General features: G+C 42.4%; 1 protein-coding gene across 2 annotated transcripts; it reads right to left on the bottom strand.

The window, feature by feature from the left end:
• Nucleotides 1-1,299: 1,299 nt before the first annotated feature.
• Acsm5 (acyl-CoA synthetase medium chain family member 5) lies at nucleotides 1,300-26,583 on the bottom strand. Of its 2 annotated transcripts, XM_051192798.1 has the most exons (14): nucleotides 26,506-26,583; nucleotides 24,461-24,664; nucleotides 21,049-21,259; nucleotides 18,301-18,508; nucleotides 16,309-16,452; nucleotides 14,752-14,905; nucleotides 11,397-11,476; nucleotides 9,885-10,008; nucleotides 9,004-9,084; nucleotides 8,787-8,888; nucleotides 6,415-6,542; nucleotides 6,237-6,336; nucleotides 3,062-3,181; nucleotides 1,300-1,742 (listed from the first exon to the last, which is right to left on the bottom strand). In XM_051192798.1, exons 2-14 carry the CDS (start codon nucleotides 24,647-24,649, stop codon nucleotides 1,659-1,661), a joined length of 1,725 nt encoding a protein of 574 aa, XP_051048755.1. In that variant the 5' UTR covers nucleotides 24,650-24,664; nucleotides 26,506-26,583; the 3' UTR covers nucleotides 1,300-1,658. The 2 variants fall into 2 exon arrangements, with proteins under 2 accessions (XP_051048755.1, XP_051048756.1); XM_051192799.1 differs by lacking the exon at nucleotides 16,309-16,452.
• Between the last annotated feature and the right edge of the window lie 661 nt (nucleotides 26,584-27,244).

Below are 27,244 nucleotides of genomic sequence, written 5' to 3'. Positions count from 1 at the left end.
TCAGATTTTGAAACACACTTGGGACAAACATTGAGGACCTCAGGAAGGGGAAAGAAATAGTTGGGATCTCTTGGGTTTGGGGAGGGGGTTATAAGGGATGGGTTGTGGGGGATTGAGATGGCTGAATTGGGAAAGGAATGGGTGGGGACAGAAGGGCAGAGCAATGAAAGAGACATCTTGACAGAGGGAGCCATTGTGGGGTTAAGGAGAAACCTGGTGCTACGGAAATTCACAGGGATCCACAAGAATGACCCCAGATAAAACTCTTAGCAAGAGTGAAGAAGGTGGCTGAGCTGGCCTTCCCTGTAATCAGATTTAGTGACTACCAGTAATTGTCATCATAGAACTTACATCCAGTACCTGATAGAAGCAAATGCAGTGATCCACATCCAAACACTGATTTGAGCTCCTGGAGTTCAGGTGAAGAGAAGAGGGATCTTATGAACAAGGGGGAGTCATGATCATGATTGGGAAAAGCCACAGGGACAATTGATCCAAGCTAGTGGTAGCTCACAGACTATGGACTGATGGCTGGGAAAGCTGAATGGGACTGAACTAAGCCCTCTGAACTGGCTGATGGCTATATGGCTTGATCTGTTGGGGGAATCCCTGACAGTGGGAGCAGGACTCATTCTGGATGCATGCAAGAACTGGCTTTTTTGGAGCCCATTCCCTGTGGTGAGATACTTTGCTCAGCCTTGATATGGGGGGGGGGGGACTTGATCCTGCTTCAACTTGGTATGCCAGACTTTAACTCTCCAAGGGACAGCTTACTTCTTCTGAGGAGTGGTTGGGGGTTGAATGAGGGGAAAGTGGCAGAGTAGAAGAGGGGAGAGAGGGAGAAGTTGGGTTGGCATGTAAAATGAAAAACAAAAGAAAGAAAGAAAGGAAGGAAGGAAGGAAGGAAGGAAGAAAGAAAGGGAAACTTATCTGAGGGAAGAGACCAGTGAGGCCTCCAATGTGTTTCCTTGCAGCTGCTTCCCAGTGGCAGTTTTCCCTTTAAACTATAACATGTTTTCCTCCAGAACACAAGCTGTGCTTAAGTAATAGAATAGTTGCATTAATTGGCCAAGCTCATGTTAATTGATTTAATTAATTATTTCTCTACTGTTTTGGAATTTGTGTATGTGCGGTGTATGTGTGTATTTTCAATTATAAATAATGTTTCACTAAATATCTTTTATACCAAACATTTTCTGCATTTTTAAACATTTCTTTTATAGTGAGTCCCAAAGGTAGTTTTCTAAATGGAAGAGCATTGCCAATGTTATAGCCCAGATGTTATTACCAAATGTTATTACCAAATGTTATCATCCAAAGGTCAAGTTTTACATTGTCACTGGCATAAAGAGACCATGGGTACCCTAAGCCTGTGGTGATCTGTCTGTTCCAGGAACAGCAGAGTGGACTGATGCTGAAGATGTCTCAGGCAGGGATGTTAAACCATGGGACATCTGCTGGATGTGGCAGTAGCTGTGAACTCTGGACCAACAATGCTCTCACATTTACCAGCATCATCCCACAATGCTCATTTGGAAGTTGACCATCTTTGGTGCCTATTCTTTGAAGGGATTGTGCTCCAAGGAGGTGCTGATCAGCCCCATTCCTTCTCTTTCCAGGACCTTCAGAACATCACATCAACTTTCTTGGGCTGCACCTCATCTTCCCCACTCTTGATTTCTCAATTGACTCCGTAAGATTTTTCCAGAAACCGTCTTTGGCAGTTCCGAAATGAAAGCCACCTAGTAACCAGACAAACAAATACAATTATGTGTAGAAACCATCATTTCCTAGAATGAATTTTTCTTAAGTCATTCCTTTTCCTACTTCATAGGAAAGCCCCCATAACTCAAGGGTTTCCCCCATGAGACAGTTAAAACTTTTGGTGCTTAGAGTGCAAGAGCCTTCACCTCTCACCAGATCCTTTGCTTCTCATCTACAGATCTATTTTTTTTATAAAATATGTTTTTCTTATTTTACATATTGATCCCAGTTCCCTCCCTGTCACTTCCTCCCTCTCTTCCATCCTCCCATGCCCCCCAACCACCTTCCCATCCCCTCCAGTCCACATGTAGGGCGATGTCTTCCTGGAGGGGTCATCTAAATCTGTTAAGTCATTTGGAGTAGGGACTAGGCCCTCCCCCCTGCCTCTAGGTTAAGGGAGTATCCCTCCATGGGGAATGTGCTCCCAAAGTCCTTTTGTCCACCAGGGATACATCCTGGTTCCACTGTCAGAGGTCCCTTAGACTGCCAAGGCCTTCTAACTGAGACCCATATTCAGGGGGATCTGAGTCAGTCCAATGCTGGATTCCCAGCTATCAGTCTGGGGACCTCCTTGTTCAAGTCAGCTGTCTCTGTGGTTTTCTGTAGCCTGGTCTTGTCCTTCCTCTCTGCATCTGGATTCGGCTCAGTGTTTAGCTGTGGGTGTCTGCTTCTATTTCCATCAGCTACTAGATGAGGGCTCTATGATGGTGGATAAGTTAGTCATCAATCTCATTATCAGGGAAGGGCATTTATGGTAGCCTTTCCACTGTTGCTCAAATTGTTAGTTGGGGTCAGTCTTGTAAGCCTCTGGACATTTCTCTAGAGTCAGTTTTCTCTTGAAACCTATAATGGCTCCCTCTTTATGGTGCCCCCCCTCTCTCTCTCATCTATTCCTCCCCTGACTCAATCTTCCTAGATCAATTCTTATGTAGTGAGATATTCACTCTATCTGCACCTGTTGCACTGACCACACTTGCTGGACAGAGACAGAAAGCATCCAGAGGCATCCTTGGGACCAGGAACCTGCTGGCACTCATCAGTCTCTGTTGTAAGTTATTTCTCCCTGAATAAACATCCACTCAGTCTGTTTTTCCCAATCCTTATTAATCCATGATATTCTTAATGTAAGAACATAACGTACTTTGGGAAAGATCCAGTGAAGAAAGACAAACAAGACTGAAGCAGCAACTGGGGTGTTCATATCTCCAGTGCTGAGCCTTGCCCTACATAGGTGGCCAGTCCTGGGAACAGTCACCATCTGCTTCCTCAGCTTATGTCTTAGAACCCAGGTGTTTACCTTCCTAGGGTACTTGTATGGAGCAGTCACCTTCTTCACATGATCCTGGAGTTCCCGGGTCAGTGCTTCTGGGTCATGAGATGAGTAGGCTGGAGAAAGGACTATAAATGCCTTCACCACCTGCAGGGAGGGAACCCCAGAAGGAATTAAGCCTCCAGGAATGATGCTTTTCTACTCATGCTAGCCTTATCACCAAGGTTTTACTAGTTCCCGCTAGTTTTACTAGTTCCTACTAGTTCCTTAAGCTCAACCAGTAAGTGAACACCATGCATTTCCCTATTATCTGCCTGCTCAGAATAAACTACTGAAGAATTATTGGGCTTAGTGAAATCATTTTGGAGCCTCATTTCCCATGCCCCTCCCCATACTTGTAATGGCTCTATTGGGAGTGAGGATGAATTCCCTTAAGATGCAGACCTACTGGAGTAAGTAGCTTCCCAATAGCCATTTGCTCCCTGATTTTCATGTGGGAAGACAGAGGGGCATAGGGTTGTGCAGGCAGGGTTGAAGAAAACACAGCCCTGTTCAGGGGCTGCTGTGTCTTTGGAGAGTGCCTTCATGTACATTTCCCATCAGCAAACATGGAGCTACATTATTTCTGTTTCAGTCATTGCAGGGCATGGCTTTGTCTGTCCAGGTTTCTCCTACAATTTGCCTCCTGATAAAGAGGGAACAGTTGTTCAAAACATAGTTCCTGGGCTGGTGAGTTGGCTCAGAGGATAAGCATGTTTGATACTGAACCTGACAACCTGAGCTCATTCCAAGGAGCCCACATGGTTTGTCTTCTGATCTCCACACATGTGCTGTGACACACATGCACATTTATTCACACAAAACACACACACACACAAATAAATAAATTTTAAAATGTGTCCAAAGTATGTTTCCTAATAATGTCAGACATTAAAGCCACAAAGTCTCACAAATATGACTGTCCTAACATGAACTGAACAAGAATGACACCAATAGAAATGCCAAAGTGGATAGGGGTGATGGGAGATGTCATTCTGTATATGTTTCTCATACCGGTTAATAATAAAGCACTGTTGGCCAATAGGAAAGGAAGATAGGAGGGACTAGGAGGCAAGGAGGAAATAGGAAGTAGTAAGGAGGAGTCAAGATGGAGGGTCTGGAGAGAGCAGTATGCAGCAGCCGGCTCCCGGTAAGAAGACCACGTGGAAATACATAGGTTAATACTTAAGACAGAGCTAGCCGATAAGAAAGTAGTAACTGGCCAACAGTATAATATCTAATACAGAGTCTCTGTGTGTTATTTGGGGCTGGCGCGGCGGCAGGACAAGACCAGGCGGCGGCAGGCAGACAAAACCGTACTTGTTACATAGGGGAAAGCCCGCAGGTGTCAACTCTACACCAAGAAGCACAGGCAACCAGGGAATGCTGAGAATGGGAGCAATTAAAACTATTGGCATTGTTCAATACCAAATGGTCAGCTCTGAAAACATATATACAACTACCATTATATAGACTGAACAGGTTATATTTAAGAATATGTATATAGATACATATGTACATGTAATAACAATTAATGGAAAAAGAGATCACAAATTTGAAAGAGGCAAGGAGGGAGGAAAAGGTAAAATGTTGAAATTATAATCTTAAAAGTAAAGTAAAATTGTTTCTTATGTCAATGGGAGAGCTTTACAGGCTACTTGGTTGCAGGTCTGCACCACCATTAAACCCTGCTAACTGGTTTTTGTTAAGGGGTAATTAATTGTTCTTGCACACTTCCTACAGGTGTAAACTCACTGTCATTTTGCATTCAGACAAACCTGTCTTTTAGAAAGAGTTGTCTCTTCCCACAATTACTATGCAGCATTTACTGAGCACCTGATATGTGCCAGACTGTGTTCCAAACACTGTATGGAATAACTTGAAGGTGCCTGATCATCAATGTGCTAGTTAATCCACAGAGTTCAGAACCATGTATTCCTTTCCATGTGTGATTTCTCCAGCACATACGTGAGAGTCACACTTCCCTCTTCCTACGTCAAATTCAAATTTTAGTGAGGAGTCACTTGGCAAAGGCTTCAGGCCAAAGCTGGGGCTCTGGATCCCTCCCCAATCAATGTGATTTGGCAAATCTGACTTAAAGTCTAAAAATCTGTATTTTAAACAAGAATGTGAATGAAGCAACCACAAATCATTTGGAGACCCGACTTTGAGATTTGCTGGTCCTAATGCTTACAAGAAAACAGACTGATACCACTACAACTTTACAGAGTAGCTGCTTTGCACTAGGACCATGCTGCAGCTATGGCTCACATTTGAATCTGAAATGTCTGCAATGCATGGTTTGAATGCTTGTTGCCCAGCTCCTGGCACTATTTCAGGAGGTTCTGAAAATTTCGGGAGGTACAAACTAGTTGGTGGAAGTATGTCACTATAAGGGGGCATTTGAAGGTTATATATGGGGTCCTTGGTTTCTTGCCTGGTTGTCTCCTTCCTGGCTTGCTATGATATGAACACCTTCTACCACACACTTGCACCCCATCTCCAATCAAACCATTAACTTCATGGCTCTGTCTTCCCTTTCCCATCATGAAGGACTAAACCCTCTGACAATGTGAACCCAGATAAGTCTTCTGTCTACAGGGTCATTTCTGTTGGATACTGTGGGAATAGTAGCATCTAGAAACTGCCCTTTCCCTTCTTTTGAGACCCACAAAAAAAAAAAAAAAAAAAAAAAAAAAAGGAGTTTGCCTTTGTGAAAGCCCATAAATCTGGCTCAGCTTTCTAGTATATCAAGGACACTTTCTGTAATTCCTCAAGTTGGCCATCCCTTCTGGCTGAAGCCATCATCAGTCATGTCTGGGGATCTTGCTAGGTCCTCATCTGAAACAGGAAAGGACTTTTTTTCTGGAGAGAATTAATTACAGTCCGTGTCTTCCCTTCCACTGAGATCTCTTGCCCAATCACCAGCTTCATTTGGATTGCCTGACATCTAATATAAAACTACACCTTGTATTTTCCCATCTTGTCTTTGCAGAGTATCTGTGATTTAAAGGCGGTTCAATCAGAAGGAATGAGTGATTGAGAGTGGAGCTTAGCTTTGTGCTGCTAGGTGTGGGGTGAGACCAAAGGAGGGATCTGGCACCCCTGCTTGTTCCCTTGGGTGCTAATAAGCAGAAAACAATGCTTTTGCTTAACTGCTTACCTCTCCCCGAATGGGGTCTGGGCTGCTGACCACAGCACACTCGAGGACAGCTGGATGCTCAGCAAGAGCACTCTCCACCTCAACAGGCCCAATCCGGTAGCTGGAAGAGAAAAGAAACATTTCCAAATGGCTTTCCTCCCCATAGAACCTCAATGAGGAAAGTGCAAGACTGCTCGACCTTGAAGAGTTGATCACATCGTCATTCCTCCCTAAGAACCAAAAGTAGCCATCCTTGTCCTTTTGGGCTCGGTCCCCAGTGATGTAAAAGTCTCCTTTCTCTGATGAGGCTGTCTTCTCAGGATTTTCCTAGAAGACAAGGGAAGACTGTGAAGGATCATTTGGGCACAACAACTTAGGCCAGCCCCTGTCTGAGGGGCAACAATCCTCAACAGGTAGTCTATTGGTTCTCAAAGTTCAAGCTGTCCAGAATTTCCTACAGGGCAGGAAGTTAGAGTCCTGCAGATTTGTGACCTCTCTTTCAATTGGATGACAGCTACCAGGTAGGATCTGGAGCAAATGGCCACAAGCATCCTTAGAACAGTCTAACTCAAGGAGGATATACACAGGGCAATTGGCTCTGCATAAGTGAATATGCTGAGAGTAGAAGACAGGAAGTAAAAGGTTGGCTGGAAATCCCATTGATAAGAGGAGAGGCTAGAGTAAAGAAAAAAGTCATGTCACGGTCTAAAAACTGTGTGTGTGTGTGTGTGTGTGTGTGTGTGTGTGTGTGTGTGTTGGAGTGTGTGAATGTGGACACAATAGTGCCATAGCAAATGTGTTGAGGTCAGAGTACAGCTTCAGGCATCAGTCCTTTCCTTCTACTTTATATGATACATGTCTTTTATTGCTTATTTGCACTGCATGCACCATGCTAGCTGGCCTGTGAGCTTCCAGGGATTCTCCCATCTCAATATCCTCCTAGGAGCTGGGATATCAGACACCCATGCTACTCTGTCCATCTTGTGGCAGATTCTGAGGATGCAAACTCAGGTCCTGACACTTGCATGCCAAATGCTTTGTTCACAAAGCTAACTTTCTAGCCCAATTCCAAAATAATTAAAGAAAATTACTATCTGTTACTAGAAAGAAAAAATTACTAATGCATGCAAAAATATGGGTGACTGGCAAATAAATTATTCCGAGCTTAAGATGCACAAAAATGGATTTTATGTTTCCACATGTAGTTTTTAGAAAGGAAACAAAATTACTATACAGTTGTTGTGTACAGTATACAGTAAATATATAGTATATGTCATGCTACATAGTAACAACAATTTACCAGTTGCCTGAGATCTGGGGTGAAGAAGCTCATAGAACACTTAGAGGTGATGGCAGTGTTCATATCTCAACTGTAGCAGTGGCCACATAGGTATACATAATGACAAATAGTCATTGGCCTGTACACTTGCCATGGATGCATTTTTTCACAATTACATTTTATCTCCATTCAAATAAATACATTTGGAGGAAAAGCTAAATTATTAATGAATATCTAAGAATATATCTTAACAAATTGCAATAAGGTAGAGCCACAGAACTCTTACCAGTCTCTGTAACATTAGAGGAGAGATAAACAAATGGAAAGATAGAATGAGTTAAAGCTAATGAAATAGATTGGTGAATATGTGTAAGTTTATCCCACAAGGCCACATTGCAAAAGGAGAAAACTGACTTCCCCAAGCTGTCCTTTGACCTCTACACATAGGCCCTTGCATGAATGCACCCCTGTCACACACTCCTAAATTAATTAATGTAAGATAATTAGAAAGGATGGGTGGGGTATCAGCTTTCTCTAGGTTGATTTTCAGACAGTACAAAATCCAATTAAATCACTAACAAATGTATTTATGGATCTTGACAAATTGATTCTAAAATGCATTCTCAGTCATCTTAGTGTATAAATGGCATGGCATCTCTATGACAAGTTGTTCCCAATCCTTGGATGCATTTTTGAATTACCCAGGGTCCTGACCCTCATCATTTAAAAATTTAGTTGATTAATTTAAGTGGTATGTAGGCATCCCCATAGTTGAAGCTTCCCGATGTTTTCTGATGTACATCAGGTGTGAGAGTTCTATAGAAAAGAGTCAGAAGGGACTCTAGCCAAAGCATGTCTAGAGGACAGATAGTTACTGTCTTGTTTTAGAACCTTGGACTGAAATCCCAGGATAGAAATCCAGCCAGGAAACCAGAAAGAAACATTCCAAAAACTTGGCTCTGATACAAACTTGCAGTTGGCTCTTTGGTAGGAACCTTCACTTCCCTGAATCTAGTTTTTCCTATCACGACGAAGATGTCATGAGTTTGTGCTCTCAACACACTCTTGTTAAAGCCTATTAATTACCTTGTATATTAGTTATGTGACACTGGAGAAACCATTTTACCTTTGTAGTCTCCTTACCAACAACAGTGTTCCTGATCAATAGCAATAGCAACCAACTTCATGCAAGTCACTGCAAGGTTTAAACTATAGATATTTACAAAATGTGCTCTCAAGACTTGTCATGAGATGATTGCTGTGCCTTCTCAGGGATGTTCCCCACCTCTTACCAGATAGCAGTTGAAGAAACAGAAGGGTCTGGTGGGTTTGATGCGGACAGCAATATTCCCCTCTTTTCCTGGAGGCAGGACATTGCCCTCCTCATCTACAATCTGATAGAGATATCATTGTATGGCACCAGAGCATCTTTTACACAGTCAGGGTACCCACCAGCCTGTACTTCCCAGCACATGGATGGCTCCATGCCCGTGGGCAGAATCTGCCTACCTGAACATCATAAGGTGGACTTGCTTTCCCCATAGACCCAGACTTGATTGTTGAGTTTCTTGAATTGCCACAGATGACAACCTGGAGAAAGAAACGGTGTGTGTGGGGAGGGGCGCTCATCTTCTTGTTTCTACCTCCATGCTTGCTCTTACTGCCAGCTCATTCTTCTGCCATCTTTCTTTCTCTCCTTCTCATACGCTTCCTTCCTTTTTCATTATCTCCTTTCCATAACCAGCAAATCTTTATGAGGTATTCTAACTACCCTTCATGGGTAGAGAACTAAATTGTATCATGAAGCTCAGAGACTCACTCGCCCCCACATCTCGCCAAGATGGCTGCAGGTGCAGGTGTCACTGCTTAAGATATTACTAAAAATACATTGTAGGCTATTTTGGGGTGACAATTTCCTTGAGCAATTATGAGTGTTAATCTTCATTGTCAACTGGATTGAATTTAGGATCATCTAGAAGACAGTGTGTCTGAAAAGGGAAGACCATCCTGAACATGGGTATCATGATAGAACCTCTTCTGTCATGAACTTCCTCTGCCATAATGTTCTCTAAGATCAAGGAAACAAGTGACCATGGCTGGGTCTTTAAAGTTATGAGCCAAAGTAAGTCTCTCTTCTTTGTTTCTCCAGATATTTTGTCACAGCTACGTGAAAATAATTTCAGAAAGCTACTTTGCTGGCCATGGTATATGTGAAATTAATTACCAGAGACTGCCTTTAAACCAAAGGAAGAATGACTATTGAAGTTTCATTGCCAGTTTCTCCTAGAAGCAAGGCAGTTTCTGGCAGGTGTCAGGGAGAGGTGAGTAACTCCGTGATCCTCTATGATGGATTAAGGGCTTAGATGAGGTGGCCTGGGACACCAACTCACTGTTTCAGACTGTCCATAGCCTTCATGGAGCTCCAGGCCTGTCTGGCTCTTCCACTTGTCCCTCACATCAGGGTTGAGGGCTTCTCCACCCGTCAAACAGTGCCTCAGCCTTTGAAACTTGTACCTTTCTCAAGTAGGAAGACAAGTCCATCAGCACCATACACATTTCAACCCACTCTCTAGCACTGCTAGAGGTTCAGAGCCCCAAAGACACTAGAGGATAAACTCCCTTCTTTTCCAAAGTCAGCTTCATGTGGTCCAGTCTCTCTCTGTAGCTATGGTCTGCAGAAGCAAATCATTAAAACTAATCAATCCTATCTGAATTTTGGATAAAATCCGATTCATTATATAGGTTTAGGCATAACAGTGGATTGTCCAAATTAATTTACCTATAAATGAACTGGTTGATAACAAATCAGTCGAGGCAATGATATGGCTCAAAGTAATAAATCAATAAAAAATTTAACAGACTAAAAATAGCCTTCTAGGGATCCCCCAATTCTGAAGACAGGATCTAAAAGTTAAGAGATATTAAATAAATAGAAAATCTACCTCTCATTTAAAAAATATCCTAAGTATAAATATAATTTCAATCATTTTTTCCTCTTGGTTGGAGTCCACTGAGTCCATTGAGTTACTTAGTATTGCCAGGAAAAATCTGATCAGTCTTAAAGAATTACCCAAGGACTGCTTCCAGTCAGAATTACAATGTGGAGCTACATACAAGGAGTGAATGAATGATGTGGCTTCTTATATCTAGAGGAATAAAATCAAAATCATGTAAGTGCTCCCTTCTTTTGGGTATTTCATGGCCAGGGAGTGTGAGTATGGAAGATGAGAGCATGGGGAAAGCAAACCTTGAGAAAATATAGAAATGGAGACAAGGGTTGGGATCATTAAGTTGCTGATCAATGAGGGGGTTCACACAATACCCCAGAAAATAGCCCTGCCCAACTAGTGAATTTGCTTTGCAAGAGCATACATGGAGTGATGTCACCTTCTTTTGTGTATTCAAAGACAGATACTCAGGAATAGCTGGCTTGGATTAATTTGGGGGTGGGAAATGTAGAGTATATTGTGGTGGAGCTTGTTAGTCTAAGCAAATGAAAGAGCCTTGGCTACTAACCCCATTCCATAGATGGTGAAAATCCAACAATTTCTGTGACAGAAGTCACAGACACAAAGCTAAGGTACTAGCCTGTGGGCATGGTATATAGTGGTGATGAAATTTACCCCGTGTCAAAATTTTGGATTGACTTAAATCTTTTCTATTTTCTCTAGATATGAATTCCAAGGAGCCATACAATTATCTTTAAGGTATGTGGGAGTGTTTTGTGTGAAAGATAGCAGATCGTGACAAAGAGATACACATGAGGACATATAGATAGAGTTGACTTGAGAGAGTCATAGGAAGACAAAGAGGAATACGGGGAACAAGAATTGGATTGAAAAGGTGGATTTACTCATAGCTCTTCACATGAGAACCCCAGAAGTGCCCAGCAAAGGCTGTACCTTGTCAGATCCTCCTGTACAAGCAGCCGGAAGAGGGTTGGAACACAGCACATGGTAGTTATTGGGAACCTGCAGAGAGTCTAAACAAAACAAGGTGTTTTGACAGTTTTCTTAGAGACACTCAGTGATAAATGAATTAGATAGTTTCATTGATCAAGCAGAGAAGTAAAAAACTAAGCATGGCATCTGCCAAGATGACTTCTACGATCTGTACCTGCTGGCATTTGTATCCTTATGGGGTCTCCTCTTACACTACACCAATAGCATTCTGTTAACCTGGTGGGAGTCACTTGAGATTAGATGATAGGAAGAGGAAACCTTCTGTCTTTTATGCTTTCACCTCTCTTCCTCTCTTGAGCTACTCTGGACTAGACAAGTAACCAGGTTTTGAGTACATTCTAGCTTCCCTTGGGATGAGGGCACACAATGATGCCTGTATTCAGTGCACAACTGATAAAAACTACAATCCAGAAGTGAAACAGATTGCCCAGGCTTAACAGTACACTGAGATGACTGCATTCCTAGATGATAGCTTTGTAAAAACTAGTATCGAAGATTGTGGGAGAAGGGCCAATCAGTAAAGTGCCTACAGGGCAACACAAGAGCCTGAATTTGCTTCCCAGAATCCAAGCAATGGGAAAAAAGAGTCAAGTATGGTAGTGTATGTTCATAAACTCAGCACTAGGGTGGTAGAGACAGGTAGATCCCCAAGACTCACTGGGCATTTGTTTAGCCCAATAGAAAAGCTCTAGCCCAAAGAGGCCTTGTCTCAAAAAATAAGATGATACCACCTAAGGAGTGTCATTTGAAGATGAACACTGGCCTTCACACATAAATGTACAGTACCTGTAAACACATTCCTACACACATTCATTTACCTGTATTCATGTGAACGCACAGAAATATAAATTATCCTTGGAGATGTATGTCAGACATTTATCTACTTCACTCATTTTAAAGGTATTTTTACACTGTGGCACTGGCACCACCTAGCTCCAGAATTATTTCATCTTTCCAAACTGGGTCTGTGTACCCATTATGTAATAAATTCCCATTGTCTTCTTCCCAGACTCAGGGTAACTGCCGACATTCTACGCTGTCTTCATGAACATGGTTATACTAGGTACCTTATGTAAATGAAGTCATGAAGAGTATGTCCTTTGAGGTCTGCCTTCTTTCACTTAGCATGAGGTCCTCCAAAATCACTCATATTGCAAAGTAGCAGAATTTTCTTTCTTTTAAAGGCTAACAAACGTGTGTGTGTGTGTGTGTGTGTGTGTGTGTGTGTGTGTGTGTCTGTGTTGTATTTGGGTTACACATTCAGTTTCCAATGTATATTTAGGTTGATCTTGAAATCTTGTTACTGTGACTAGTAACAATGCTGCTGTTCGTATGGGTGTACTTTGTCGAAATCTTCACAGCAACCTTATAAGACTCTTTTCTCTGAAACCACCTGGTAAAACTATTCCCAGATTCTGGACCATGAGACGTTGTGAGATAATAAATGCTTGTGTTAAAGGTGCTAATTTTAATTTACAGTATGACAATAGATTATCAATATAGTGCTATGGCTGGGGACAGTGAAGAAAGAAACTATACATGTGGCCAATGAGCCCTACCTGAACAATGATGATGGGGAGTTAATAGCAAAACCACTATATTGGGAACCTGGTGCTTTTTCATTACCATGACAACTGTATGAACTTTCTTTCAGAGCTAGAAAGTAGGACTCAAAGATGTCAGGAGACTAGAATGAGAGTTCATGTAAATGGAGTTCTTAATTGGTCTAGATAATCAAAATCTGGAGTCATATAGAGGGAAATGCTGAGAGATCAGAGAGAAGGAGCAAGCCATGGCACACCTGACCTCCTTAGCATCTCAGCAGACAAGAGAGTGATTTCCTGTTTCTCCCTGCTTATATCCTGTTTCTGCCCAGGTACCTTACTTCCTGTCCACCTGTACAGACCTCCAGATCCCTATGGTTAGCTAGTAGCAAGCTCCATTCTCTGTCCCTTGGACAGACTTTATTTGTACAAGCAAGATATCACCACATATTCACTTTTTTGTCTAAAATTTTAAAAAATGTTATAACTAACATAAGAAAAACTATATACAATAAGTCCAGTGAGTATATACAATATATACATGGCAATAAGTACATTAACAATGTCTAGTTCATTAGCATATGACACATTCTGAGAAAATACTCCATTAACTATTCTTTCTTGATGAGTCCAAAGTCTTGTACCTAATTTACTTTCTATTCTAATTTGTATTATCAAATTATCTCCCAATGTCTTAGGTGGGTCTCCCAGACAAAGAGAATGCTGGGAAGAGAAAGGCAGAGAGAAAAGCCACCAGAGAGATGCCAAGTAGCTACTGGGAAGACAGGACTCCAGGCATTCTCTGTTAAGATAAGGCCATGTAGAAATTCATAGATTAGTAATTATGGGTTAATAATTAAGAGAGAGATAGCCAGTAAGAAGCCTAAGCCATTGACCAAACAGTTTATGATTAATATAAGCCTCTGTGTATTTATTTTGAACTAAGGGTAACAGGACCAAGTAGAACAGAAACTCCATCCACAAATCCAAGTTTAACCAATAGGGAAGCCCATACTTCTAGCCACATATAACCCAGCTTGTCTCAAAGAGATGGGCATGGGGAGATAGGATCATTGATGTCTCAAGAACTGCCATTTAGAGGAGAGGGTAGAACAAAGGTACCCAATGTCTTCACTGGGATGGCCAGTACCCCTCTGTCATGATAAGGCTCCATAGAAATAAGACAGGAGGGGCCAGGTCTATGGTTGGGTGAAAGCTCATGATGAGTTAGGAAGACAGCAGCACATGATCTGGTGAGTAGACTTTTGATTTTTTCCTAAAGCTTTGACAGATAGCTTGTGCTTTGACAGAGCATAAGGAAGAAGACTGTGGAAAGAGAGGCATGGCATGTAGTAAAAGGCTTTGCTAAGGTTTGGAGAGATGAAATTCTTTTGTGCCTAGGGATCTATATTGAGCATGAGTAATGACTGAAGGTTGCTAGGTGGACAGGAATCTGATTGTGGAAGGCTCTGAATGAATTTGTCATCAGATTCACACATTTTCCCGTGCTACCTTAAAACATCTATTTCACTCATCTCATTCATACCCAGGAGACAAAAGGTGTTCTAGAGCTTGGCATGGTGGTATACTATTATAGCCTCAACCCTTGGGACGCAAATGCATAAGACAGCTAGTTCAAGGTTGTTTTAGGTTATATAGTATGACTGTTTCAAAAATGAGTGCTTAGTGATAGAGTATTTGTTCAGTATGTGCAAAGCTCAGGATCCCAGCACTGTGAGTTTTTTTCTTACATTTAGGATAGTTTTGGCATCAACTCGGGGCAGCTCATGCACAAAAATGCAAGCTCCATTGGGCCAGGCAGAGAAGAGAGTCCAGGCTGCCTTCACCCAACCAGTGTCAGTGGTGTTCCAGAATATGTCAGATTCAGTCAAGGCCATCCACCTCCTGCCAAAAAATGAGAGAAAGTCAGAGCATCCTCTGTAATATCTGTGCTTTTAGAATGGATTACAATATTCACATAACATTATTTGGAGCTCAGACCACAGGAGGTTACCATTTAAGCTTGTCAAGTCTACACAAGTTCCATGGGCTCAATTACTATCTCAACAAACATTCAACACTTTCTCTGTGTTTGTTCCTAGGCTAAGAAGAAAAAATGAAAAGAACAGATCCCATGCATTCAAGGAGGTCACCATTTAGTAAGAACAATTCACAAGGAAAAATTAATCTCAGTACATTGTGATAAGGGCAGTTTTTCCATTCCACCACTGCCCAGCTGTGTCCTCTTTTCTAACTCTGCTTTATTCCCTCATGCTCACTATTTATTATCACCCAACATCCTGAGAAACCCTTTAAAAACTAAATTGTATCATGTCATAACCATGCTCAAAATATCCAATACTTCTTAAGTAAAACAAAACTCTTAACATATAATTGTCATATGACTGAGCAATCATACTTCATAGAGATACCCAAAGAAGTAACAGTGGGATATTAGGTACAGTATACAAGTAACCCATGTTTGAGGACATGAATAGCTTTACCATGACTTAAAGATTGTATAACACAGGCATGTTTCAAACTGTGGCACACTGTTACATAACTATGAACCATGTTTATATATCTGCTAGAAAAATTTTAAGAAAATGATTTAAAATATAATTTTAGAAATACCTAACAGTTTTTATATTCATCACAGTAAATCCTTTAACTATCCTCTGGTTGCCTTCTGACCTCCATTTCCATCTCTTCCCTCTTCACTCACTCTCCTTTGCTCAGTCATCCACCTTGGTTTTGGACTGCAGTGGTATTTTTGTTTATGATTTAACAAATAAATATTGCCTGAAGGTCAGAGTACAAAGCTAGCCATGCTAGTTAACCATAGGGGCCAGGAAGTGGTGGTACACACCTTTGATCCCAGCAGCCACAACAGTTAGGCATAAAGGCCAGACAGTGGTGGCACACAACTTTAATCCCAGCACTTGGGAAGCAGAGGCAGATAGGTCTCTGTTAGTTCAAGGCCACCTAAGCTACACAAAATTGATCTAATCTAAAAGAGAAACAGATCTCACACAAATGTGACAACAGCACTTAGGATCTCACCTTGAATCCCAGCACCAGAGAGGAACATAAGACAGGGTAGGGGTGGGGTGGGAAGAAAGGAGCTGAAGGAAGTGTGAGGTTTGGTGGATTTTAGATCCTCCCTTCAGCCTGAGCATTGGTAAGGGTGAGAGCTCTCTAGTGGTTGGGTGCTTTGCTTCTCTGATCTTCAGCTTTAACCCCAGTATCTGTCTCTGGGTTTTTATATCCATGCTACATTGGACCTTCCAGACAATCTGTCCTAGTACCTTCCACTAGCCACAAAACCCAATCCATAGCTGCACTGGGAATGTTCTACCATCTTGGGAGCCCCCGTTGTTCCACTAGTGAAGTAGATGGCCAGCGAATCTTGACTCTTGGTTCTCACACAGTTGTGTTCTGTAGAAGCCTCCCTGGAAAATGCAAGAATGCAAATATAAATACACCAAGCAGTATCAAAACTATAACAATGGCAGGATTGCCATTTCAACATGTCATGCATGAGTTGCTATGTGGAAGATTGTACTACTTGCACACAGCTTAATAAAAAGATACTATCTCTACAACAGCTTTGCAGCCAAGAAAATTGAGGCTCAAACTTCCCAGATGACTCATTTGAAAGATCCACAATGTTGAGTAAATAGTTCAGTCAGTACAGTGCAAGGGAGCAGACATGAGTTTAGCACCCATAAAAGCTGCTTGCATCTGTAATTTCAAGCTTGTAGATACATAGGCAGAAGATCCCTGGAAATCACTGGGCAGCCATTCTACCTTGTTGGTGAGCTCCAGGTTCCATAAGAGACTGTGTCTCAAAAAATAAGGTGGTGGAGAATGGTAGAGGGAAATGTCTGATGTTATCTCTGTCTTGCACATACATACACACGTACGTACGTACGTACGTACATACATACATACATACATACACACACCTACATGAACAAGCACACATACATATTCACACACATAACCCGAGTGGGCATGCATGCACACACACACACACACACACACACACACACACACACACACCCCTACATTCTTTGAGTGGGGCTAAGGAGTTTGTGGTAGAAAACATACATTCTTATGTGTATAATTCTGTTCATTTATGAATAGTTCTGACCCTAATGCAATTCTCAATGTAGAAATAATTTCCTTAATGTTTTCTCAAAAATCAAAATTTTGATATTAGGTAATTTCCCAAGTTCTGTGATTTGAAGGCTCAGCTAGCTCATGGTTCTCAGACCTGGCTGTGTCTTAAGATTTCTGAGTTAGTTACCATTACTTGTGCTCCACCCTGGATAAAATGAAATTAGAACTTGGATTATTCTTAAAGCTTTGGCAATTGTAATGACAACTGAAATTAAAAGGATATATCTAGGTTAACCTGGCAACTCCCCTGAATGTCATGGGCTGATCTTTAGAAATGAGGACCAGGGCCCTAGTTCAGCTACCTCTGGCTAAAGAGGCCAAATGCTAGATTGCACAATTGGTATGTAAAACACTCAGGTCCAACTGGTCACCGAGGTGGACACCAGGCTCAAATGTCCAGCACTCAGTGGCCTGTTTTGTATTCTTCCTTTCTTGGTTTTTATTTTGTTTTGTGACAGGGTCTGGCCGTGTATTTCAGGCTGGCCTCAAACTCACAATGAGGTCTCAGCCTCTTGAGTTCTAGAGTGATAGGTGTGAGCCACCAAAACAGGCATTCTGATTTCTAATCAGGAAAAAAAATCCCAGATAAACATCTGTCACACCCTTGTTGCAAGGAAGAAGTAGTCTTGACTCTGCCCTAATTTCTGACCTTATGTGGCTTCTTCCAAGGATTAAGCAATGTGATTTCTTCCTTACTGCAGTATTCTGAGCCCCAAAGCACAAGACACCAGTGTTCTTCTGAACCACGGAACAGGCCTCATTAAATCCTTCTTGCACAAATGACTACTTATTTAGCACAGTGCCTGGCAGACAGCAAGCACAAAGGACAAAGGGGGGGGGGGTTTCACAGCTATTTCACTATTGACAACTTTCTGTGAACTAAATGCATCATAAAGTTTAGCTCATATGCTCTGGCTAAGAATTCTAGCAATCTTTGCCACCATTTTAGAGGATATTGGGATGAAGTGACACATCCAGTAACTGAGTGACTTTGAACAGGATGATGTCTCTGGTCAGTACCTCTTCGATTCAGTCTCCTCACCCCTAATCCTGTTGCTGAAAAGGAAAATACCCAAAGCTTATATACTCATTGCTACTGGAGAGTCCCAGTTTACCGAAGGAGTTCCCGGAAATTGATCCAGCCTGGACGACTGGTATCAGACACCAGGAGCTTGGTTTGGAGGGAGGGGCAGTCAGCACTGATGGCGTCCACTTGCGGAGCTAGGGTATCACTGGTGATGATGGACTTGGCCCTGGCTGCCTGCAGTCGGTATTTAAGATCCTTCGCTGTCAGCTGGGAGACACCTGGGATCATGACTACACCTTGGACCACGAAGAGAAAGGAGGTTGTTAGAGAGGAGGAGATTCTACAGTAGAGGCCAGAGCAACAAGTGACTGAAGAGAGTTGGAACACCAGAGGGAACAATAATAGTAACAACAAAGTGGAAAAAAGACATTTCCTATGGTAAGAATTTTCCTGACATTACTTCACTTAGTTCTCACCATGCTCAGAAAAGCATGTTATTGTGGTAAACACTCCATACACTTTAAAAGAGTATGGGTCTTTAGGCTTTCGTGCCTTAACTAAAACAAATGTCTTGCCCAAGAGTACATAGCTAATGTGTAATAAAGCTACAATTGCAGAGCTAAAGCAGCTGTAAACCTGTTCTGTCCTGCCTAAATTTATGTCAACTTGACACAAGCTAGAGTCGTCTGAAAGTGAATGTCAATTGAGAAAATGTCTCCATAAGATCCAGCTGTAGGGCATTTTGTTAATTAGTGATTGATGGGGAAGGGCCCATCCAATTGTGGGTGGGGCCATCCCTGGGCTGGTCATCCTGGGTTCTATAAGAAAGCAGGCTGAGCAAGCCATCATGAGCAAGCCAGTAAAATAGTACCCCTCCATGGTCTTTGCATCAGCTCCTGCCTTCAGGTTACACTCCTGCTTGAGTTCCTGTCCTGACTTCCTTTAGCGTTGGACTGAATGTGGACTTCAATGTGGAAGTATAAACCTAATAAGCCATTTCCTCCCCAAGCTGCTTTTGGTTGTGGTATTTCATCACAACAGTAGAAACTCTGACTAAGACAGACAGAGAGTCCATGATCTTGGATATATTACATTGTAATGCCTTAGCAACTCTGTAGTTCAATTGTTTTCCCTGACTTTCAAAGAAAATGTTGCAATAAATCCTTTTGTTTTGTGTGGATCACTTGTAAAGGAGGTATACCAGGCAGGGACTTCAGAACCCCCACATGGCTTCTATCAAAGCTGTGTTAAGGATGCCATATTCCATCCACTTCCAAGGGCAAGGAATAAGAACTAGGAGGGCATCTGGAAGCCCTTGATATCCAAGAATGCAAATTATTAGTATTTCAGTGGTGCTTAACAGCACATTTCACAGAGGAAAACATCTGGTGAGAACAAGAGGCAGAGGGAAAGGTCAGTTCAGCACAACACCAGAGTCAACTCATATTCTCACTACACTTTGGCATGTCTTCAAAACTCTTGCACAATTTAGTGTCCAGTGTGAGCCCTCTGAGTTGAATGTTGTTCTTCTTTTATATGTGTGTGTGTATGTGTGTGTGTGTGTGTGTGTGTGTGTGTGTGTGTGTGTGTGTGTGAGTGTAGGTGCTATGTATACATGTATGTGTGGAGGAGTTAAGAAGATAACCTTAGGTGTCTCTTCAATTGCCATCTACCTTGTTTTTGAGACAGGCTCTCTCACTGGCTTGGAATTTGCTAAGTGTGCAGAGGTGGCTAGCTGTTGAGCTCCAGAGATCCGCCTGTCTCTGCCTCCCTGAGGCTGAGGTTATAAATATGTACCATCATACTGAGCTTTTTTTCTTTTTAATGTGGGTTCTGGGGGTCAGACTCAGGTCTTTGTGAGCTAAGCACCCCCCCCCCCAGTCCTGATGGGCTTCTTCATTCCATCTCTCTGTTTTCACATCCCATAGATGTACTTTGTTTGCTATGAATTAGGGACTGTATTCAAGTTTGAAGCCTACGAAGATGTGGTTTAAAAGGAAATGACCCCCAAAGGGAGTGGCATTATTAGGAGGTATGGCTTTGTTTGAGGAGGTGTGGCCTTGTTGGAGGAAGTGTTTTACTGTGGAGGTGGGCTTTGAGGTTTCATGCTCAAGATACCACTCTGTTTGAATCCACTTCCTGATGCTTGCACATCAAGTTGTAGCCAGCATCATGTCTGCCTGCACTCTGCCATGCTCCCCGTCATGATGATAATGGACCAAACCCCTGAAAATGTAAGCAACACCAATTGAATATTTTTCCTTTAAAGAGTTGCTGTGGTCATGGTGTCTCTTCACAACAAGAGAAACCCTAATGAAGGTAGAAGATGATTGACAGCCAGAACTGTCAATAAGAGAAAGTCAGTCACTTCAACCTGACAAGTGCATATGAAGAAAATCTGTGAAGGCAGGGGTGCAATGATATCAGCTGTGGTGTCTTCTTCAGTGTTGGAGTTGGAGCTGTGATTTACTCTATTTGAGTATCAATAAAAGTGGTAGGGTAGGCAAAAGTGAGATATGTGGTGGCAAAAATAAATAATACTTTAAACAAAGTTTTGATCATGAAAAAAAATCTCATAACACAGTGCCCAACACATAGTAGGTGCTTCAAAAAATTGCAAGGGCTCCTTACACTTCTATCCTTACTAAGCAGTTGACTCTTAATTATCATATCATTGTCTAGCTTCTGCAAGCAATCAGGTTTGTGACTGCTGGGCAAAGAAAAAGTGAACCCCAAATGGGGATCTCTTTGTTCCATCCTCCAAATCTTGTGAGCACTGCAGAGCCCTGGTGGGCAGTGTCAGTCCTACCAAAGAGCACTAGGCTTGCTCACTGACCTGTTCGCATACAAGCCACGCTGATCAGCCACCAATCTGGGAGGCGTGGAAGTACCAGCATCATTCTGTCTCCAGGTTGCAGGCCACATACATGCTCTAAGACATTGGCTGCCTTCCTGGACTGCTTCCCCAGCTCCTCAAAGGTCCACTTGATTTCTGTTCCTGAGCCGTTCACCCACCAGAATGCAGGATTTGGCGGCCGGTGCCCTGCCTGGACAGTGGATGTAGCCAGGAAAAAAAAAAAAAACAAAACAAAACAGAAGCCATTGTTTGGTGGTTTTGCTCATTTATTTGTAAGAAAAATATATTTTTATAATAGTTATGTGTTCACAGGGCTCAAAACTCGAAATTATGAAGCTAGGTGGTGGTGGCACACACCTTTAATTCCAACACTCCAAAAGCAGAGGCAGGCAGATCTCTGTGAGTTCAAGGCCAGCCTGGTCTACAAAGCTACACAGATAAACTTAGGAAGTAGAAACAAGATCAGGAATTCAACACCATCTTTGACTGCATAGTGAGTTTAAGTCCAGCAGTGTCTACATGAGACTCTCCCTCATAAAACTAAAGCCAGCCATCCAAACACAAAACCCAAGGGCTGGCTTCTTCCTTGTACTTCAGAGAATGGTTGGTTTTATTTGTTACTTAATGTGGTCTCATAGAGTTGAGTTTAGGCAAACATAAGCAAATTTTTCATACCAACTCTTTAAACCTAAAAGATAAGATGATTTATGCTGTCATGTGTCCCTCTCTGTTTAATTAAAACATTATATCACCTACTAATTGCCACATTAAAGTACACAACACATTGGTTTTTAATATAGTCCCACAAAATTGAGCAGCTGTATTATTTATTGTTGCCATCACCAAAGGCAACTTAAGAGTTTATTTTGACATAAAGCTCTAGAGAGTTGTCTGTAATGGTGGGGAAAGCTTGGTGGCAGGAGCAGGAAGCTGGGAGATCACTTAACTGCACAGAGAAAGCAAACTGGAAGTGGACAAGTCCATAAACCCTGAGAGCCTGCCTGGGACCTTGTCATATCTTTTGCAGGCACATGCATGCCCCAGGTGATGCTCATAGCTCTAACACATTTTCTGAGATGCTTAGGAGGAGTGCACTGGAGGCTTTCAAAGCCCATGTGCATTTCTCAGTCCCTAGTCTTTCTTTTCTTTAGCTTCTTGCTTACTCTACTAGCTTTTGGTTTATTTTTCCTTTTCCATGTGGGTATCTAACTCTTCATTGGCTTCTTGCAATCACAAAGTTAAACTATTTGCCTGCATTTTTTTTTTTTTTTTTTGACAAATGGCTTCCTGGGAATAGACATTTTCTTTTTTTTTAACCAGTTAAGTTCCAAGCTGTGCCAAATCTAGACACCCTTGCAAAAGTAACAACATGTTAACTGGTTGTCCAATACTTGGTGGTCACCCCATACACACACACACACACACACACACACACACACACACACACACACATCATTATATATCATTATATAGACTGAGAAGGTTATATTTAGAAGTGTGTGTGTGTGTGTGTGTGTGTGTGTGTGTGTACATACACATGCATAGATGCATGTAACCATGAAAAGAGAGGTCATGAGTTTGGAAGAGAGCAAGGATGGATAAATGGGAGGGTTTGGAGGGAGGAAAGGGAAGGGAGAAAATATGTAACTATATTATAATCTAAAAAAAAATTAAAAAGATGGGAATAACACCAAATAATGATAACTCGTTGGAAACTAAGCTTTGAAAAAGTTCTGGCTCCATTCTTTGCCTTCTGAAGTTGCCAGGCTCCCACTGGGGACAAGGACTGCTGTATTCCAAGGCCTCTGGGCAATTAGAAAGTTGGGTCAGGACCAGGGGAGCTTAAACTGCCTTGGGCTCACTGTTCAGCCTGAGGCTCAGCAACTACTGTAATAAACACTGGGTTGCTAGGGCTTAGATTACTTTTGAAGATGCAATTCTTAGTCCTTTTCAGTGTTGTCCCTACTGTGGCTTTCATAAAGCTGAGAGCTTTGGAAAACCCCATTTCATTTTTATGACTTTCTCTCCCATCTTTTGATTTTACCATCAGAAGATCTCTAAGAGGTCAGGTATTATTGTGACAAATAACTTTAATCTCAGCAAATAGGAAGTTAAGCCATGTAGCAAAGAGTCCTGTCCCAAAGAAAACAAAACAAATGCCAAAACAAAACTCCAAACTCAAAAAATAGATAAAACACTGGCCTAACATGTGAAAGGGTCTGGGCTTCATCCCCAACACTGGAAAAGAAATGCAAAGAAGGGGAAGTGAAAAAAAGGGAAACTCCTCTAGGATGGAAAAAAGAAAAAAGCACTTACATTTGCAGATCACAAAGGATGGAGCACTCTGCCTGTGAGTCACATACACTTCTCATTTAATGCTCACTACAGCTTGGGGTAGCCAATACCTGGAATCCTAGTTCCAGAGATCTCAGGGAACTCACCGAAGTTCACACTTAAGTATGTGGATGATGCATGCCTGGTGACTGCAAAGCTGCTTGTATCTCATGCATCCCCACTGTCTAACCAATTTACCACATTCAGTGGCAGTGTAATATTCCTGTATCTAGAATAGACAAGGTTAAAAGTAACACAAATAAGATAGCAATAGTAGATCCTATCTGTAATCATAGCCTCTGGGAGTATGAGGCAGGAGGCTTGTCAAGAGTTCAAGGCCAGGTTGAACTACAAGTTGGCTACAGTCCCAGGCCAGCCAGAATTTCAAAATGAGACTATCTCAAAAACAAAGAAACATACGCCAGAGACAGGCAAGCAGATCTCTGTGAGTTCAAGGCCACTCTGACCTATATAACTTAATAAGGCCTACATCGACCTTGTTTTTAGAGCAAGCAAACAAAATTAGCCCTAAAGTTTCTTTGAAATCAAAATTTATATTCTCATATTACCAATAAATCATTGGTATCAAATATAATACAGAGAGATGTCCATAAAAGCACATATATAAGAGAAAATAAAGAAGTGTGGGTAGGTGAGACACACAATGAAATCAGGATTTGTTTGGTTGTTCGTTGTTTTTGTTCACTTCTAGGCGAAAAGTTTTGACCCTGAGCTCCCATGTCTTCTGCTTAGCAGGGAAAGTGTGTGGCAGCGAGAGACAGTATCAGAGAGAGCTCCGTCCCCTTCTCATCAGATCCACAACAGGAGGATGAAGAAACACGGCTATCTTGTGTGGTTTGTGCTCAGGAACCAGTGACAATGTGCAAGGTGTGCCTGGTTCACATGGCCTGCGTCAGATTTGTTCCCCTCAGGCTTGAGTGCTAACAGTTTGGGTTTAGGAGTTGCCAGGTTCTCAGGTCACAATGTTGAAATGCACCTGCCTTAAAGTCTTGAGTCTTGATGCAGTGTCTGAGGGACCAGGGCAGGGTGGGCTCACCTTTTCCAGCCGACTCCACTCGTCCAGTACATCGTGAGCAAAGTTGAAGTACTCAGGTATTGGCTGCTTCCCCAGGCTGATGGCTTCCCAGGTGGCTACAGGTGGAGGTGGTGGCTGCCTGTGAATCCTACAGATGCCCCAGGAACTCCTCAGAGCCTGGAGGACCAGGCCTCTCTGCCAGAACCTCATGTCTTCTGTCGCCTCCTGCCTGTCACCAGAGGAAAGACTGAAGGAATCTGAGCAGCTCTGAGAGTAGCATCACTTATACTGGCTATAGGACACATAATCGGCTTCATTCTGCTGTGACACTGGTAGCATATCTTCTCTGAACCGGAAGTACTCTCCTACCTCTCCCTGTGTGCGGGTCTGCATGTATCTGAGGTCATCCATTCAGAGCCCACTTCTTAAAACTCAGATCTTTAAAGGGATCCCTGAGAACAGCAACTTTGCTACTGTATTAAAAATTTTAATGTGCAAATTGTGAGTTTGTGTGTATGGATTGTGTGTATGTGTTCAGGTGCACATATGTGTTCAGGTACACATGTTCATGTATATGTTTAAGCCAGAGGAAAACCTTGGCTGTTAGGCTAGGATGTCTGGCCAGCACACCCTAGGATTCCACCCATCTCCAGCTCTTGTATGTAGATTCTTGGGAGTAACTTAGGTCCTCATACTTGAAGTGTAAGCACTTTATTGACTGAATTATCTCCCTAGCCCCTTTACACACATTTTAACTATTTTAATTGATATATAATTACATAGATTTAAGAAGCACGCTGTGACATTCCAGCTAATCTGTGCAATGTGTGATAGTAGGTCAGTGTGATTAACATATCTGTTACCTCAAACAGCCCAACACTGCCCAGTGGAGACAAACTACTAGCCACACATGCAACTCACAGCTTTCTACCACTTAGATGCAGAAAACCAAAAAAGAAACATGAGACATTAAGTAGAATAAGCTCTCTTACTTAACCAGGCATGTGAATAACATTATCACTTCAACATGGCACCCTATGAGAAAAAATCATTTGGGAGATATTTGTATTCTCGTACCAAGACTGCAAATGCAATGTGCATTTCACAACTAGGTTTAGACCAGCTGTGTGTCCCGTGCCAGGAGCTGTCAGTAGGAAGTGGTATGAACAAGGGAGGGGTGTTTTAGGGCCTTGCTGCTCAGAGTATGGGTCTTGGAGCATGAATGGTCCTCAGACTCTGTGACAGATGTAGAGTGTCAGCCCCATCTGTGAGTGCACGCAACTGTGCATGTTCATAGGATCCCAGATATGTCTGTGGCCTGGGGGTACTCCCAGCTTCAGGCTCTTGAGCCAAGTTCCTTTAGTGATAACAGTAAAATAATCTGTGTTTCAATAACAGGATAAACCCATCCCCATAACCACTGATTGACTGTGCACAGAACACATTGAAAAAAAACTATATATATTATTTCACACCCACCAATACATTGCTCAGGCTCCTGAAACTAACCATTCATGGTCCTGTAAGCAACCCTTTATAAATGCACTGAATTCCAGAAATAATAACTTAAAAGAACAAGAATGTCAGAAGGAATAGTTGAGAAGGAGAAGGGGATCGGTGAGGATGAAAAGGAGCAAAATGATGGAGATGATTATGATGGAAAAGCATTTTATACATTTATATCTGTCTAGAAAAGCTGTGTAATAGCATATACTTAGTTAACAATAAAATTACAAAAAGGCTTTTCATTAAGCTCTATAACAACACTGCTGAGGATGGTCCTTTTCCCAAGAGAGGAAAAGTGACTCCCAAGCCTTACTTTCCAGGAAAGCCTGAGGTCAGCCTCTGCCATAGCTACTAACCCTGGATTGGGGGCCTGGAGGTCCCTGACATCACCACTGCATCCTGCCCCATGCCTTTTCCTTTGGCTTTTCCTTCCTTGATGGCTGAACTCCAGAGTCTCCGGGCCTTTCCCTACATCTTCCTAATGTCAGCTTTATGCTGTACCCATCCTTGATTTAATCACCAAGACCTCTGGGCCAGTGAAAAATTTCTTGCTCAGTTACCTTGTTTTAAAATCAGAGGCACACACAGTGCGTAATGTTCCTCTTCTACAGTAGGGCAGACCTGAAGGCTCCTGAGGAGTTCACCCAGAAGGTGAAGAAGGAAGTGACCAGGAGCTTTAGCCCCTGAAAACAGCCTGGAGAGAGAAGCCTTAGAAGTCAGCAGGGAACATGCAGTTTCAGCTTCCAAAGGGCAGAACATTGTGAGCCAGTGAAGGTGGTTCTCTGCCAGTTTCCCCCTGGCACACAGTGCCTGCAGAACTAAACCCTGACCTGGACTCTGCCTTCTCAGGACTGGCACATTTGCTCCCTGGAAATCAGGTCAACAACCTAATGCTGGAATGAGAACTTTACTCTTTGTTAACAGAAAGGTCATAAAACCAGACCCTGTCCTTTCCTGGTTGGAGCCCCCTGCCTCCCCTCCAAGCATAAAGATAGACAGTGAATGGGCAGTCTTGCTAAGGATGAGAGCAGGATTCTTCAGTTAATGAAGTGGCCCTTGGATGGGGCCCAGGCAGCACAATTGCTCACATTTAATGAGAGAAAGTAGAATCTACTCTTATCTAAGAAAGCTGTTGAGATTAGATAAAAAGCCTCCTAGGGTTCTCTATTTCTGCAAGGGCAGGCCAAAGTTGTGACACCAGTGCACAGCAGCAGACTGCTTCCTTGAGAATAGCAGCAGAAACAGGGCCTTTGAGATGCAGATAGTGTAGCTGGAACCAGAACCTGACAGATAAATTTG

This window comes from Phodopus roborovskii, unplaced genomic scaffold (genome assembly GCF_943737965.1).
Source record: "Phodopus roborovskii unplaced genomic scaffold, PHOROB, whole genome shotgun sequence".
NCBI lineage: Eukaryota > Metazoa > Chordata > Mammalia > Rodentia > Cricetidae > Phodopus > Phodopus roborovskii.
This window is presented reverse-complemented; position numbering and strand designations above follow the sequence as displayed.